The following is a 17511-nucleotide window of genomic DNA, read 5'->3' as shown; positions in this document are numbered from 1 at the left end:
TCTAGGGAAAACAAAATGCTCTGGAAAAAAGAATCATTCAGTGAAGTCTGCTGCACAGGGCCTACTGAGAAAAAAGAATACAGAAATATTTATTTATTCATTAATATAAAGATTTGATCTAAGGCATTCTTGCTAACTCTATATCTGCCCGGTTGCCTATACAGTTCTACTTGTATATAAACCTGGCAATCTCCATGCTAAAGTTATTGTGAACTTATATGTATATAGTATATGCACCACCAAATGTATATACTACTGTACCACGAGTCCAAAACAAATACACATATTCCTCTACTTCACTTCATGCTGGCTTCTTCTAATTCAGTACATGCTGACGTTTTCTTATTCAGTTCATGCCGGCTTCTTCTAATTCATTTCATGTTGGCTTCCTCTAATTCAGTTTACACTGGCTTCTTCTAATTCAGTTCATGCTCGCTTCTTCTAATTCAGTTCATGCTGGCTTCCTCTAATTCAGTTCATGCTGGCTTCTTCTAATTCAGTTCATGCTGACTTCCTCTAATTCAGTTCATGCTGACTTCTTCTAATTCAGTTCATGCCGGCTTCTTCTAATTCATTCCATGTTGGCTTCCCCTAATTCAGTTTACACTGGTTTCTTCTAATTCAGTTCATGCTCGCTTCTTCTAATTCAGTTCATGCTGACTTCTTTTACCATCGTTTCATGCTGGCTTCCTCTAATTCAGTTCATGCTGACTTCCTTCAATTCAATTCATGCTGGCTTCTTCTACGATCGTTTCATGCTTGCTTCCTCTAATTTTGTTCATACTGGCATCTTCTAATTCAGTTTATGCTGGCTTCTTCTAATTCAGTTCATGCCGGCTTCTTCTAATTCACTTTATACTGGCTTCTTCTAATTCAGTTCATGCCGGCTTCTTCTAATTCAGTTCATGTTGCTTCCTCTAATTCATTTCATGTTGGCTTCTTCTAATTCAGTTCATGCTGACTTCTTCTAATTCAGTTCATGCTGACTTCTTCTAATTCAGTTCATGCCGGCTTCTTCTAATTCAGTTCATGTTGGCTTCCTCTAATTCATTTCATGTTGGCTTCTTCTAATTCAGTTCATGCTGACTTCCTTTAATTCAGTTCATGCTGACTTCCTCTAATTCACTTCATGCTGGCTTCTTCTAATTCAGTTCATGCTGAATTCTTCTTATTCAGTTCATGTTGGCTTCCTCTAATTCAGTTTATGTTGGCTTCTTCTAATTCAGTTCAAGCTGACTTCCTCTAATTCAGTTCATGCTGACTTCTTCTAATTCACTTCATGCTGGCTTCTTCTAACTCATTTCATGTTGGCTTCTTCTAATTCAGTTTACACTGGCTTCTTCTAATTCAGTTCATGCTGACTTCCTCTAATTCAGTTTATGCTGACTTCTTCTAATTCAGTTCATGCCGGCTTCTTCTAATTCTTTTCATGTTGGCTTCCTCTAATTCAGTTTACTCTGGCTTCTTCTAATTCAGTTCATGCTGACTTCTCTACGATCGTTTCACGTTGGCTTCCTCTAATTCAGTTTATGCTGGCTTCCTCTAATTCAGTTCATGCTGACTTCCTCCAATTCAATTCATGCTGGCTTCTTCTACGATCGTTTCATGCTGACTTCCTCTAATTCAGTTCATGCTGGCATCTTCTAATTCAGTTCATGCTGGCATCTTCTAATTCAGTTCATGCTGGCTTCCTCTAATTCAGTTCATGCTGACTTCCTCCAATTCAATTCATGCTGGCTTCTTCTACGATCGTTTCATGCTGACTTCCTCTAATTCTGTTCATGCTGACATCTTCTAATTTAATTAATGATGGCTTCCTCCCCGATCGTACATGTACATGCGAAGGTCTTTCGGCAACCTACTGATGGTCATGGGTTTCTCTCTGACCGATTTCCTCCAACCATAAAGCTGACCGCTGTCATATAGTGAAATAGGTCTTGAATAAGGTGTTACATATTAATCAAATAAATAAATCAAAGATAAATAAGGCCACATAGTGCAATGAAATCCAAACTCCAAACACTGAAGAAAATATCATTTTGACTCAATATTTCGTCTCGCTGTGCTTAAACTTACATATGTACGTATATTTGAACGAATGAACGAATCGAAATACTGAGTCAATACATACGAAATGCGAGTCAACATTCGGACTATCAGTGCATTCCCGTGTAATGGCGGCTTGGCTCAAAGCTGACTTGACCCTTGTTATTGTGCAAAGAATAGACAAAAAAAATTGATCTGTTAAATTTAACAATGTATGTTACCTGAGTGATTCTAGAATATATTCTTTTATTGCAGCAGATTATTCTGTTAAGTATAACGTCCATATTCTGTTAATTCAACATAACCATTCTATTAGACTAACAGAAATATGACACAGCATTGTGTTTTAAAGAATACAGGCGCCTGCGTGGCTGAGTTGGTTAGCACGCTAGCGCAGCGTGATGACCCAGAGGGCTCTCACCAATGCGGTCTCTGTGAGTTGTAGTCCAGCTCATGCTAACTTCCTCTCCGGCCGTTAGTGGGAAGGTCTTCCAGCAACGTCGTGGGTTTCCTCCGGGCTCTATCCGGTTTCTCCCCACCATAATGCTGGCCGCCGTCGTATAAGTGAAATATTCTTGAGTACGGCGTAAAACACCAATCAAATAAATATATAAAAATAAAAGAAAGGATTCAAACATCACTTAGACAACAAACATAAATTTAACAGAATAATGTTTTTAGCGATCCAGTTTACATACTACAGACTTTTTCGCAAATACAGGGATGAACAATACCCTGCATAGATTAGGACCGGGTCACAAAAGGTTGGAATGGTCACCCATTGTGTTGGTTGCTTTACAATACGAATCAACAGCATTGTACATGTGTATTTACTATAGCCAAAGTCTAGCTAATGCTGGCTTCCTCTCCGATCGTACGTGGGAAGGTTTGTCGGCAACCTGCGGATGGTCTTGGGTTTCCCCCCGGGCTTTGCCCGGTTTCCACCCACCATAATGCTGGCCGTAGTCGTATAGGTGAAATATTCTTGAGTACGACGTAAAACAACAATCAAATAAATAAATAAATAAATATTATAGCCAGAAGGTTGTGCTGAACAGCCTTTAGTATCTGTTTTATCCCTCCGGTCCACCTTTATACAACTGCATACACGCTCAACGCGGATGCAAGCGGAGCTATATACAGCGGCGTGTAACATTTTCCCATCGTACATTAATGTGTCGTGCGATATTTTGTACGTCGCTATTAACGTACCATTGTCCTGTATGTGCGGTATCGTACAAATACGATATCTTTGAGAGGGTGGCCCCACGATACAATACAAGTACAATAAAACCAAATCGCAAGTCATTTATAAAAGCTGTTCTGGAAACGCTGGACTGGATGTCCGTGTAGAGTCGCGCTCGTGACTCATCCCATACTGCATGTATATGACAGAGAACATCCGGCGCTGTCATATCGAGCCAAATGCAGCTGGTATGCAGAAAATGAATGATGGATCACGGCATGGCATTTCGATTATGTCAAATTAGATGAGCTTCAATGATAAACAGACGCTTAGTAATCAGAACGGTTTCTCCATTGTATATAGCCCAATGCTTCCATGTTTTATATAGTGCTCTCCAAAAAATAATCCGTTAAATCTATAACAGAAAGTCTGTTGTCTGAGTGATGCTATGATGTATTTTGTTATTACAGTGTGTTATTCTTTCGTTGCAACAGATAATTCTCTTAAATATTCACATATTCTATTAATTTAAGGTAAAGGTTGTATCAGACTAACAGGATACGATGTTTTAATATATAGCACACCATGTTATAATTACACTACGTTGTAATTGTAACAGAATATACATTCTAGCGCCTTGGCTCAGTTGGTTAGCGCGCTATCGCAGCGTAATGACCCAGGAGCCTCTCACCAACGCGGTCGCTGTGAGTTCAAGTCCAGCTCATGCTGGCTTCCTCTCCGGTCTAAAGTGGGAAGGTTCGACAGAAACCTGCAGATGGCCGTGGGTTTCCCCCGGGCTGTGCCCGTTTTCCTCCCACCATATTCCTGGCCGCCGTCGTATAAGTGAAACATTCTCGAGTAAGGCGTAAAACGCCAATCAAATAAATAAATAAATATACATTCTAGCATCACTCCAGCTCGACCATGCTTGCCTCCTCTCCGGGCGTACGAGTGAAGGTCTGTCAGCAACCTGCATGCGGATGGTCGTGGGTGTCTTATATATCCAGACATACATCTTCCCATCACTCAGACAACAGAGTTTCTTTTGAAATAAACAGTTTCTTTTTTTGAGTATAGGTACATCAACGCAGTGCAACAAATAGGACTGTTATATTAAGCCACGATCTCTGGATGACTGCGTTGACCTTTTCAGCCAGTCAGCAACGTGCTTGGGGTTTAATGTCGTACATAACAATTATTCAGTCATATGACAACGAAGGAATCCTTAGAGTGCATGTAATGTGCCTCCTTGTTGCAGGACGGATTTCCACCGCTCTTTTATCTAGTGCTGCTTCACTGAGACGCCATACCGGAGGCAAGTAAGCCGCACCACCTGAGCAATTTTACGGATGCAAGTCAACCAGTCGTTGCACTGTCCCCATCAGTCTGAAAACGAAGCGAGGAAGGTACAAGTTCCTCTTTTAAAGTCTTAGGTGTGACCCGACCCAGGATTGACCGCCTGCGAAGCGGACGCTCTACCAACTTTGCTTTACCGGTACTGGATTTCTTTGGCAAAAGACCAATATTACCTAATCATGCGAACTTTCTGTATTGACCAAAAATGAATAGCTCAAACTGTTATACCTTTCAATGAATATCACACCCCTATACATGCACCGTTTATGGTATTAAAATGATCATAAAACTGGAATATAACGCCCCCACCCCCCTCGTGCCTTTAGAGATTTTCCTAATTTTTTAACCGAATTTCAGTAAACATGCATGCGCACGTGACGTTCCTGCTTTCCATACTGTTACAGAATGTCAAAGCGACATTTGAGGAATATTTATTTCTGGGATCAATTGAATATGGGTCACGACGTGTTTCATACTCAGTGGTGGCCGCTGGAAAGCTGGTTTGACGAGACTACTTTTTTGTGGTTTCGGAAGAAGTTCCCGTGCCAGCCAGTTCCGGTGAATTTGTACATAGGACGGGAAAGAAGCAGAACTTCAAAGGCGTATATTGGGCTCTGCAGGAACTGTGTTATAGATATTTTATCAACTGTGTATATATTAAGACTCCCTGTGTTACCTCCAGTAAAAGATATCAGAAATTCGACCTTTTCGGTGAGTTTTACTTGTTGCTAAACTGTATATCTGTAGAACAGCAAAACGGACTTACACAGTGCCCAGATTTCAACACCATTTATGACAGTGGTTTCATATACTCTATATTTTATTCTGTCCAACTGTGAGCTAAGTAGTCGTCCCGGTTGCTGAAAAGTCCAATTTTTAAAAAGTACTAGCTTAGCTGGCAGCTATTTTGGCCTGTCAACATTCAGTTTTAGGGCTGACCCTGTTATGCTGAAGGTCGATTACTGGTAGTGACGTGTGGCCCGTGGTATACAAAGCCGGGACAACCCAACCAGGCATCGCTGTTTGTTAATTTGCTTACTTGTGTACTTTGTTTACCACGCTTGTCCGCCTGAACCAGATATAAACACTTGTATATAAGCGACCTTCCCCGTAATCATTTTATAAGCACCCAGATGTATATTTATGCATGAAGTGACTATATGTAGTATAAACGCCACACACAGCAGACATTACAGCTTCCCCGAGGATCACAGGTAATTTAGGGTGTAACTTGACACATCTTAGCCAGCAGGACAGATACATAGACAACCTGAAGGAGCAGATAAGTAGAGGCTGTCCACTGTAGAAGTGGGTTAGTGTCGACACTAACCCACTTCTACAGTGGACAGCTTACATATCTGTCTTAGGTTGTCTTTGTATTGTACAGTTGCGATAGCAGAAGCCCTGTATCTGTGTAGACATGTACATGTATGTCACATTTCTGGTGCGCAACCAAGTCAGCACTTACAGTTTAAACAACGATTTAAACATTGTGTGTTTTATCAGTCTTAGTCGCACGATACAGCGGCACTGTTGTACTTTGTACTCCTGTGGTTCCTCACAATAACACAATAAAACACTGGAAGGTAAAAGAGGTTGACCTCTTACAAGTTTTTTCAGATAGAGAAACTTTAGACATTCGCCCTGATTATCATATTATGTCTGGTTCTCTTCACTACCACTGTAGTCCAGACGTTTGACTCGATTATCATACAGGGCCATGCTTCCTTCAATTAACTTACACCTGAAGTCCCACCATTTCTGTTGAAGGTGTTTGTTAATTGGCTGGTCTTACCTTTAAATCAGCAGACTCTCATTTTCACACACCAATCTGCTATCCATGGATGGAGCTGTATAAAGGTGTGCAAACACGTCTGGCCAAATTGGCTTGACCAGATGTTTGTCAAAAAAATGTCTGATACATGATAATTGCCAGAATCGTCAAATGTCTAACTAAGTAGTTATTTCCTCTCAGGGAAGCGAGGTGCTCAAACTCTCATATACCATATGTATAGTAATGCTTCTTCAGCAATAGCGACAAAAAATACTGTACCCCATATGTTGTTGGAAGATGGAGACTGTGTAGTGCGTTGAAGTTTTATATTTTCGTAAATGGGGAGGACCTGTATTGGTACCAGTCTAAGTAATTATCTGGTTTTATTTCAGTGAAAAACCGAGCGTGTAATGGCTGAAAGCAAGGAAAATCGTGAAGAGGTTCTCACATGTCCGATATGTGTAGAAACATTCCGGAGACCAGTAACGTTACCTTGTCAGCACAGTTTTTGCAGGGAGTGTATTGGTGTGTATGCTGACAAGTCTAAACCTGGACAGGCAGATGGGGTCTCCTGTAGCACGGGGAGTGAGGGTGTTCACCAGCTGATCTCATGCCCTGTATGTCGGACACCAACCAGTCTGGGGAGAGAAGGTGTGGCTGGTCTGCCTCTCAACTTTCATCTGACAGAAATAGTGGAGAGGTTCTCTTCTGCTCTGGAGGCTGAGGATGACATCCCTTATTGTTCTCTGTGTGAGGATGATAATCAGGCTAAAGCTGTCAAGTTTTGTACCGACTGTTGTTTTCTGTATTGTAAAGACTGTCTGGTTTCTTGTCATCCCATGAGGGGGGCTATGAAACGTCACCGGCTGATTTCGTCCGTGGAGTACCTCTCACAGGAAACCTCACAGCGACAGACCAGCAGCAGGGATGAACAGTCAAGTCAGCAAGCGTCATGTGCGAGACATGGTCAGCCATTTGGCTTGTACTGTATCCCATGCCGGATGGTGATCTGTATGGGGTGTGTGGTTGACCATGCGGCACATGCTATGCGGGATATACCATCTGCAGCTGAATATTGACAAGGTAATGCGAAAAAGACACTTGTATATCAGCCAACAACCAAATGGATGTTCTGAGTTATTAATTGTAAGGTCAGTTTCCAACACAATGATTATTACGAACCACGAAAAACTAAGAAATTGTGTAAGTTCAAAATTACTTTGGAATGATGCAAAGTAGTAAACAGTTTTCAATGATGTTAGAAAGACGCAAGAATGTTCTAAGCGAATGACTTAAATCACAATCTAAATCGTGCACCACGCTAGTATATAGGTCTATAATCAATATAAATATGTCATGATTTGGAACTATATATTGACCATAGTTTGTAATCTATGGTGAAGAATGGGGCTTTTTGTCTTGTACTGTAATGAGTCGCTTAAAAAGTGGATTTTGTAATGTAGCATCTTTTCCATTACAGCCAGCTTTTTTGAACAAGACTAGTGAACTTGAGAAAGTGCTACAAGAAACTAAAGAATCACTGTCAGGAGTTACAAGGCTGTACAATAAGATACAGGTTGGTAGTTTTGATGACACTTGGTCAACTTGTGATTTATTGCATACTTGGTGACTCATTTTGCGCATGTAAATTATTGCTATCATTCGCAGATCCAGAAAACATACAGCTGTTAATTATCTAGTCTTGATACATCTCTATTCTGTCACATATTATATATGTGTAGATTACATTTAAAGAGTTAAACTGAACAGCGACGATTTTTTAACAAGAACTTAAAAAGAGTAATGCACTGACTGATGCGGGGATTCATTTGCATGAGGTCTATTTACCTCTTTCTGATTTATCTAATTAGACTATCATATCATTATTATGACTCTCTTTTCAGTGACACGCATGCGATATGCCCACCTCTGGCAACTCCACTAGATACATCATCGCCGAACATACGCTGTCATAATATCTATATTGTATATACGTACTCCACATATGTGATGGGGACCGGCCCCAATAGCTCAGTTGGTTGAGCGTCCGCTTCAAGTCACACCATAGAATTTAAAAGAGAAAGTCGTAATTTCTTCGCTTGGCATTTAGCATGAAGGGGATAGTGCAACAACTGATTGACCGGTATCAGTATAATGGCTCAGGGGAGGCGGCTTACTTGCCTTCAGTAAGGCACTAGATAAAAGAGCGGTGGATATCCGTCCCGCAACAATGAGGCACATTACATGCGCTCTAAGGATATCTTCGTCATCATATGACTGAAAAATTGTTAAGTACAACGTTAAATCCCAAGCACTCGCTCACTCATATGCGATGGGCGACACCTGGGATTAATAGACATTTCTTAATCCCAGGGTGACACTCTTGGTATTTGAACCAAAACACAGGTGATCTCCACAGCTTAAAGGTTGCACCATATCACCCTGCTAGAGCACCAGTTGTAATATTGAACCAACAACGTTTATGAGTCAACACTTGAACACCGATGGACTAAAATGAAATCCCCTCCAGCCAGGAAGTACATTGTAGATACAGTTGTGTATAACCTCTTGAACACACCTGTAATGGTCTGGATGAGATAATAAACGTTATTTCTGTTTGTCAGGAAACTCAGGAACTTCACACTCAAGAGGTAGAAAGGGCTCATTGTGCAGCCTTGGAAGCCTTACAAGCTGGAAACAACAGTCCTTAGATGACATAAAAACCCGCTATTCACAGTGGAGTGTGGAGTGTAGTGCTATACTCAAACATTTCCAGCTACAGGCGCAGGAAATGGAGAGGATGGTACAGGCTTCCAAGGATTTATTGGCGTCAATGGACGTCGAGTTTTTACAGGTAAGTCAAACATGCACAATCTCTAACATTGGTTCTGCTGCCTCAATTCCAGTTAAATACTTCAACTAACAACACAGGACAACCTGTCAATAATTTGTCAGCTCCAGAGAACATATGTAGTTTTCTTACATGTATGGGCTGTAGATATCTTGGTTCTGATCACTCAATTGTAAACAAATGTGCTGTGTATGTTGAGTATGTACACAGAGGTGTCTCATTTACCATTGTCACATTATTGAACCTTCTTCATACAATGACACTAATGAACAGTGATCAGGTGTTCAAATCCATCTCATGCTGCCAGGTCTTCTGAAGTTTTAGGTCCAGGGTTCAACTGCTTCACTTTGTTCAGTGGTTCTTTCCTGTCGTTGTCCGTTTTTTTCTACCCATAAACATAACCGCTCTGCGATTAGACTAATAAACAACTCCACGATCCTTTATATGTAATATTAAAAAAGAGTTCATTGTTTGATGTTTTTTTGAAAACAACGTGCGAACACGAACAGCAGTAAAGTCCATATCAGTGTTTAAAACTATAAACCATACAGACAACCATATCTCAGTTGATGTTTGTAGTGGTGAAAGTAAAGTATTACATTGCTTTATCAGCCTTTTGAAAAAGTAAAGGTATGAGTATGTTGTTCATTGGATGGTTTAACCATGTGAGGATAAAGAAACTCAATATTCCTGCCAGGATTACAGATATATTGGCTAAAATGAGTAGACCAGGTGACCCAGATTTTAGAAGGAATAGAGTAGCTAAAGAATCTTCGTTTTGGTTAGCATGGTTACATGATTTTATATGTATGCTCAATTCTGTTTGTTGACAGGGATCCACGGACTTCACCAAAACGTATGTATAAATGTGTTATACCTCTCTAGGTTTGTTATACATGTGCACATGACTGTTGTTAGCAGATGTGTTTCTGTAACACTGAGTACCAGCACTGTAGTTGTCCAAAACATGACCCAAGTGTAAAATATATCTAGTGTTCAAACATACACTTGCTCGGACAAATCAGACCTAACCTGCTAGGTATATCATGACATTTTCATAACTGTGTGGTACACAGGATTACCACACAACTGTGTGTCTTTGTTTTCTCTCCTCTTCTCACAGAATTGATGACCAGCTGAATGAGATAAGAGCAGACCTGGTGAAACATGAGGTCAGCAGAAAGAAGCTTCTAGATTCTATACAACATGACCAAGTTGTTCCTAGACAGGTGACTGTAAAAGAGACAGTGCAAGAACGTCAGGATTTAGAAGCAGCAGTCGGTGGACCAGTGTCACCCCTGCGTGTTACAAGTAGGTTCTTATATGTATAAAAGGTGTACAATAGGGTGTGCTCAGAGGACATGAACAACTGTTGGGTTTACGCTAGTATGTGCATCAAAGACACAAATATAAAGTGGAGAAGACGCAGAGTTGTGTGTGTGCAAAACATACAGTAGACAGTGTTAAGAAGAAAACAAATCGATATGAGCTGTAGCAAAGCAGGGCACACCCAGAAAAAGAACAGTATTCCAAGAGTAACAAAAATGAGAAGAGTTTACAAAGAGCACAGATAGTGTGAGGTGTACATTAGGGTGTGAACAAAAGAGAAACTGATGTCAGGCTTACAGTAGGGTGTGGGCAAAAGACACAGAGTAATGCGGTGTACAATAGGGTGTACACAGAAGACACAAACTGATGTGAGGCATGCATTAGGGTGTGCACAAACATAAACTTATGTCCGGCATTAATTAAGGTGTCCACAACAGACACATACTAATCAGAGGTATGCATTAGAGTGGGCAAAACAGATACAAACTAATGTGAAGCATGAAATAGGGTGGGCAAAACAGATACAAACTAATTTGAGGTATGCAGTAAGGTGTGCACATAGGATGTAAACTAATGTGAGGTATACAGTAGGGTGTGCCCAGAAGACACAGACTAATGTGAGGTATACAGTAGGGTGTGCACAGAGAACACAAACTAATGTGAGGCATAAAATAGTGTATGATACTTGTCAAGTGTACACTGGGCTAAGAACTCAAAAAGAATTCAGTAGTCTGTCCTAAGAAATAAAAAGCCATTGTAAGCTATATACAGAATGATTTGCTCATAAATAAATAAAAATGTAGTGTATACAACATTATGGTTTTTTGTGTTTCGAAAAAAGGTAAATACATTGCAAAGTTATATATCAGCACATGTACAGTTAGAACAGGACACATAGGAGTGTACCCTTCGGTGTCTGTGTGATATTTAGCTGATGTGTAAAATCCGCAGATGTGCTATTAGAACAGGAGAGATGGCAGTGTATCCCCCAGTGTCAGGGTTATATTTACTGTACAAATTAGTAAGTGCACTCTTAGAGTAGGACAGATGACAGTGTATCCGTCAATGTCTGGGTGATATTTACCTCATGTTTGCACATCAGCAAGTCCACTGTTAGAACAGGACAGATGGAAGTGTATCTGTCAATGTCTGGGTGATATTGACCTCATGTTTGCAAATCAGCATGTCCACTGTTAGAACAGGACACATGGCAGGGTACCCCTGAGTGTCTGGGTGATATTTACCTTATGTTTGGACATCAGCAGGTGTATTGTTAATACAGAACAGATAACATACTGTACACCTGTATGAGTGATAGTTACCTCATGATTGTGTCAGGTGTAGTGTTAACACAGAACAGATAACATACTGTACACCTGTATGAGTGATAATTACCTCATGATTGTGTACAAATCAGCAGGTGTAGTGTTAACACAGAACAGATAACATACTGTACACCTGTATGAGTGAGATTTACCTCATTATTGTGTACAAATCAGCAAGTGCACTGTTAGAACAGGACACATGTCAGGGTACCTCTCACTGTCTGGGTGATATATATATCATGTGTACAAATCAGCAAGTGCACTGTTAGAACAGGACGCATGGCAGGGTACCTCTCACTGTCTGGGTGATATTATCCTCATGTACAAATCAGTAAGTGCACTGTTAGAACAGGACACATGTCAGGGTACCTCTCACTGTCTGGGTGATATTTACCTCATGTACAAATCAGCAAGTGCACTGTTAGAACAGGATACATGACAGGGTACCTCTCACTGTCTGGGTGATATATACATCATGTGTACAAATCAGCAAGTGCACTGTTAGAACAGGACACATGTCAGGGTACCTCTCACTGTCTGGGTGATATTTACCTCATGTACAAATCAGCAAGTGCACTGTTAGAACAGGACACATGACAGGGTACCTCTCACTGTCTGGGTGATATATACATCATGTGTACAAATCAGCAAGTGCACTGTTAGAACAGGACACATGTCAGGGTACCTCTCACTGTCTGGGTGATATATACATCATGTGTACAAATCAGCAAGTGCACTGTTAGAACAGGACACATGTCAGGGTACCTCTCACTGTCTGGGTGATATATACATCATGTGTACAAATCAGCAAGTGCACTGTTAGAACAGGACACATGTCAGGGTACCTCTCACTGTCTGGGTGATATATACATCATGTGTACAAATCAGCAAGTGCACTGTTAGAACAGGACACATGTCAGGGTACCTCTCACTGTCTGGGTGATATATACATCATGTGTACAAATCAGCAAGTGCACTGTTAGAACAGGACACATGGCAGGGTACCTCTCACTGTCTGGGTGATATATACATCATGCGTACAAATCAGCAAGTGCACAAACCAATGTGAGGTATTCAGTAGGGTGTGTACAGAAGACACAGACTAATGTGAGGTATACAGTAGGGTGTGTACAGAAGACACAGACTAATGTGAGGTATACAGTAGGGTGTGTACAGAAGACACAAACTAATGTGAGGTATACAGTAGGGTGTGTACAGAGGACACAGACTAAAGTGAGGTGTACAGTAGGATGTGTACAGAAGACACAGACTAAAGTGATTTGTACAGTAGGGTGTGTACAGAAGACAGACTAAAGTGAGGTGTACAGTAGGATGTGTACAGAAGACACAGACTAAAGTGATTTGTACAGTAGGGTGTGTACAGAAGACACAGACTAAAGTGAGGTGTACAGTAGGGTGTGTACAGAAGACACAAACTAATGTGAGGTATACAGTAGGATGTGTACAGAAGATACAAACTAATGTGAGGTATACAGTAGGGTGTGTGCAGAAGACACAAACTAATGTGAGGCATACAGTAGGGTGTGTACAAAAGACACAAACTAATGTGAGGTGTACAGTAGGGTATGTACAGAAGACACAGACTAATGTGAGGTATACAGTAGGATGTGTACAGAAGATACAAACTAATGTGAGGTATACAGTAGGGTGTGTGCAGAAGACACAGACTAATGTGAGGTATACAGTAGGGTGTGTACAAAAGACACAAACTAATGTGAGGTGTACAGTAGGGTATGTACAGAGGACACAAACTAATGTGAGGTGTACAGCAGGGTGTGTACAGAAGATACAGACTAATGTGAGGTATACAGTAGGATGTGTACAGAAGATACAAAATAATGTGAGGTATACAGTAGGGTGTGTACAGAGGACACAAAATAATGTGAGGTGTACAGTAGGGTATGTACAGAAGACACAAACTAATGTGAAGTGTACAGTAGGGTGTGTACAGAGGACACAAAATAATGTGAGGTATACAGTAGGATGTGTACTAATATGAGACAGATGAAAGTGTTCCCATCAGTGTCCAGGTGATATTTACCTCATGTGACAAGTCAACAAGTGCAATGTTAGAACAGAACACTTGGCAGGGCACCCCTCAGTGTCTGGGTGATATTTACCTCATGTTTGCAAATCAGCAGGTGTAGTGTTAATACAGAACAGATAACATATTGTATCCGTGAGTATCTGAGTGAGATTTACCTCATGAGTGTGGGTGTACTGTTAGAAGAGCACAGATAACACAGTGTACCCTTCGGTGAAATAGAAAGAAAGTAACTCCAAGTATTGAAGTGATAATATAAGTCTATATTTCTATCACTATGTTTGTGCCATCATCAGGAAATATACTCTGTCAAAAAAGAAACGCAACCCCTGTCCTCGGATATCAAAAATTCGTTCGAATAAAGTTATTGCTTCCAAACTAAATTTTAGCCAAATGTAATGAAATTATACACGTTTTTAATGAAGATTACCATCCAAACAACTGCCTTTTCTCTCCTAAGTGTATTTTATTGCTTATGACGTCACAACGCATGATCTGACCCTGTTGACGTCGCACACAGAACCATTCACATGCAAATCATGTCAATGGCAGTTATAGTGTGGGGGTGTATAAAAACCCATGTGCTTTCGTATTTTATTCATTCATTCGTCGACGAAAGGCAGTCGGTAAAATGCCGCGACTGAGTGCTGCCGACCGAAATATCGCCATTGGTCGTCTTCAAGGCGGAGAAAGTTTTGGTACTATTGCACGACACCTAAATGTTCACAAAAACAACGATATCCCGACTTTGGAGCCGTTACAAGAACTTTAATTCGACCAACGATCGCCAGAGAAGTGGAAGGCCAAGAATCACGACCCCACTTCAAGATCGGTACATCCGGGTCCTTCACCTGCGTAATCGGCATGCCCTACCAACCGTGACTGCCACACAAATACCAGGTTTGAGGAGAGTGTCGGCTCAAACGATTAGGAACCGTCTGAAAGAAGCGGGTTTACGTGCCTGTAGACCAGTTGTTGGACCTGTACTACGCCCCTTACATCGACGCCTACGACTCAGGTGGTGCAACAACGTAAGGATATGGACTTCACAAAACTGGAGGCGCATCTGGTTTTCTGATGAACCCCGTTTTCTTTTGACACGTCACCACGGAAGACAGCGTGTGTATAGGAGACGTCATGAACGCTTTGCGCCCATCTGCGTCCGGCAGGTGGACAGATTTGGCGGAGGCAGTGTTATGGTTTGGGGAGCCATCTCGTACAACCAGAAATCAGACTTGGTGATCGTTCCAGGGAACCTGACAGCCCAACGTTACATCAACCACGTGTTACAGCCTCACCTTCTCCCGATTATTGACCGGCAGACACAGCTTTTTCAACAGGACAACGCCAGGCCTCGTACTGCACGTGCAACAATGAACTTTCTGTAGGATTCCAACGTCAATGTCTTGCCCTGGCCCTCTAAATCACCAGACCTCAACCCTATTTAACACCTGTGGGATACTCTGGATCGACACGTGCGTCAACGTCAGCCACCGCCACAGACGCTTCAACAGCTCGCCGTTGTGTTACAGGAGGAGTGGAGGGCCATTCCCCAGGAGAGAATCCGGCGTCTTATCCGTTCTTGTCCAAGGAGATGCTGTGCAGTGATTGCACCTCGTGGTGGTCATACGAGATACTGAGGAAGACGCCCCCTGGTGAGCAACTGGTGTCTGTGAGATGACTTTTGAAAAGACAGTTTTAAACATGACCATCTTGATTATTATTCTGCCAAATTTCTGACTTCTGTCTTCAATAAGAAAAAAGTTGTGCCGTCCTAAAACTAAATATTAAAATCTCTAAAATACGGGGGTTGCGTTTCTTTTTTGACAGAGTTTATATACAGTAAAGAATGCATAGGCTTATATACATGTAGTTGCGTAGGTATACAATGCATGCATGTATAAAGACAAAACAAAGTGTGGTAAGTTAGAAGAAAGGCAGGAATGGTTGAGCCTGAATTACATAATATTAAGCTGGTATTGCATGAAAAACTGAAAAAAAGAGAATAAAATGTAGAGTTGAAGCTAGAATTTCAAACATAGGGTGGTTGGGTGGAGGGTGGTGAATATAATCTATATAAAAAAGATACTGGTGAAAACAAGACGTTTTATGATTATTAAAGGGTAGAGAATCCATGTCTGTAGGTCTATATATTAATAATTGTTGATCTACATTTATCTCCTCACTTGATATGTATTTAAATTTTGAAATATTTAACTTTTTTTAAAATCTACTGCAGAAAATTTAAGCTAATACTTCTTTATTACTAATAACTGTGATAAATAAAATAGCCTTTGGGGTATTGTGGCAAAGAAAGTAAGTTGTGTGTGGCGAGTTACCTCCCTTACTACACAGACCGCTTTGGCAGGGTCTTGCGCCACGAATGCCAGCAGGCTTACTACAGCTTCATAGTGATTTTTCTGTTCAAATGTGCCATGACTGACAACTAAAGCCCTGTGTTGGATAGAGGAAGGTATTGTTCTTGTTGTAGGTGATAAGTTTCAAACAAATTAGAGCGCTAAAAGTCTGTATTTTAACCCAGTACTTGGTCTATGTCGTACCCGTCATTTAGTGATGGATCCAGTTCTTAAACAGTCTGAAAATGACAGAAATTTGTGTATAAATTACATTCTTGTCACAGCAATATGTGTGATTTTATTCCAAGAGAGTGTGTTCAGAAAGTAAAACCACTGTATTTGTACAGGTATTTACACCTCAGTCTTACAGCGTGTGTTTACGGTGTGCTGTTGTTTATACTGCTTCTGTTGTGTTTTTGCAGAGCCGACGCTGAGATTCACAGAGACAGACGACAGAAAGCTGAGAATCACTGAGAGCGGCTCAGTGGTAAAGGCTGGGGACTTGTCCGCGGGGTGGGGTGGGAGAGCTGTGACAGACGGGCGTTACCAGACGGGCAGGTACTACTGGGAGGTACACATCACCTGTTCACATGCCTGTTACTGTCGTGTAGGAGTGACACAGGAGAGCTGTGGTGTGAGGAGGAGGACAGACCCTGGCCGTAACTCCTGGTACATTTGGATGGCGTACCGTGGTGATGAGGTCAGGTGTTATAGTCACAGTGGTGGTGAGATCAAACCTGACTATCTACAGTACAGACGTTACACTCGACCTCATCACCTGGGTGTGTACCTGGACTGTGATGAGCACACACTGACAGTCCTGGACTGTGACAACAACCAGGTAATGTACACTGTCAGTGATGTTATCGTCACAGAGCCTCTCGTGCCATGGGTTGTGTTTGGTGTCGGATCTGGATCTGTGTCTGCTCGTCTGGTAACGGGTGACTCTGCAACTCTGCCTCAAGTTCTCTGTGATATGATAAGCACCTCCTGACCATCGGGTAATTATTCATTACATCTTTTCCATCATATTATAATTTGTTTCAAATAGAGTGGTTAATTATGTCTCTTTGAACAAATTTTTGGGTATAAATGTTTTAGTTAATGTCAGCAGTGTGGCTAATTCAGTAATCTGTCACAAGCTTACAGCTTGGTGTAGTTGTACACAGTCTGTCTGACTTGTCCTAAACATCAGTGTCCGGTTTCTTCCAGACAAAATACA

At 41.3% G+C, this 17511-nt stretch overlaps 1 protein-coding gene across 1 annotated transcript; it reads left to right on the top strand.

Moving 5' to 3' along the window:
• The first annotated feature begins 6772 nt into the window (after positions 1–6772).
• LOC135462474 (E3 ubiquitin-protein ligase TRIM9-like) lies at positions 6773–17283 on the top strand. The gene is made up of 7 exons (XM_064739700.1): positions 6773–7366; positions 7843–7938; positions 9100–9216; positions 10047–10069; positions 10337–10524; positions 15465–15587; positions 16712–17283. Exons 1-7 carry the CDS (start codon positions 6773–6775, stop codon positions 17281–17283), a joined length of 1713 nt encoding a protein of 570 aa, XP_064595770.1.
• The last annotated feature ends 228 nt before the right edge of the window (positions 17284–17511 follow it).

This window comes from Liolophura sinensis, chromosome 2 (assembly GCF_032854445.1).
Source record: "Liolophura sinensis isolate JHLJ2023 chromosome 2, CUHK_Ljap_v2, whole genome shotgun sequence".
Taxonomy (NCBI): domain Eukaryota; kingdom Metazoa; phylum Mollusca; class Polyplacophora; order Chitonida; family Chitonidae; genus Liolophura; species Liolophura sinensis.
This window is presented reverse-complemented; position numbering and strand designations above follow the sequence as displayed.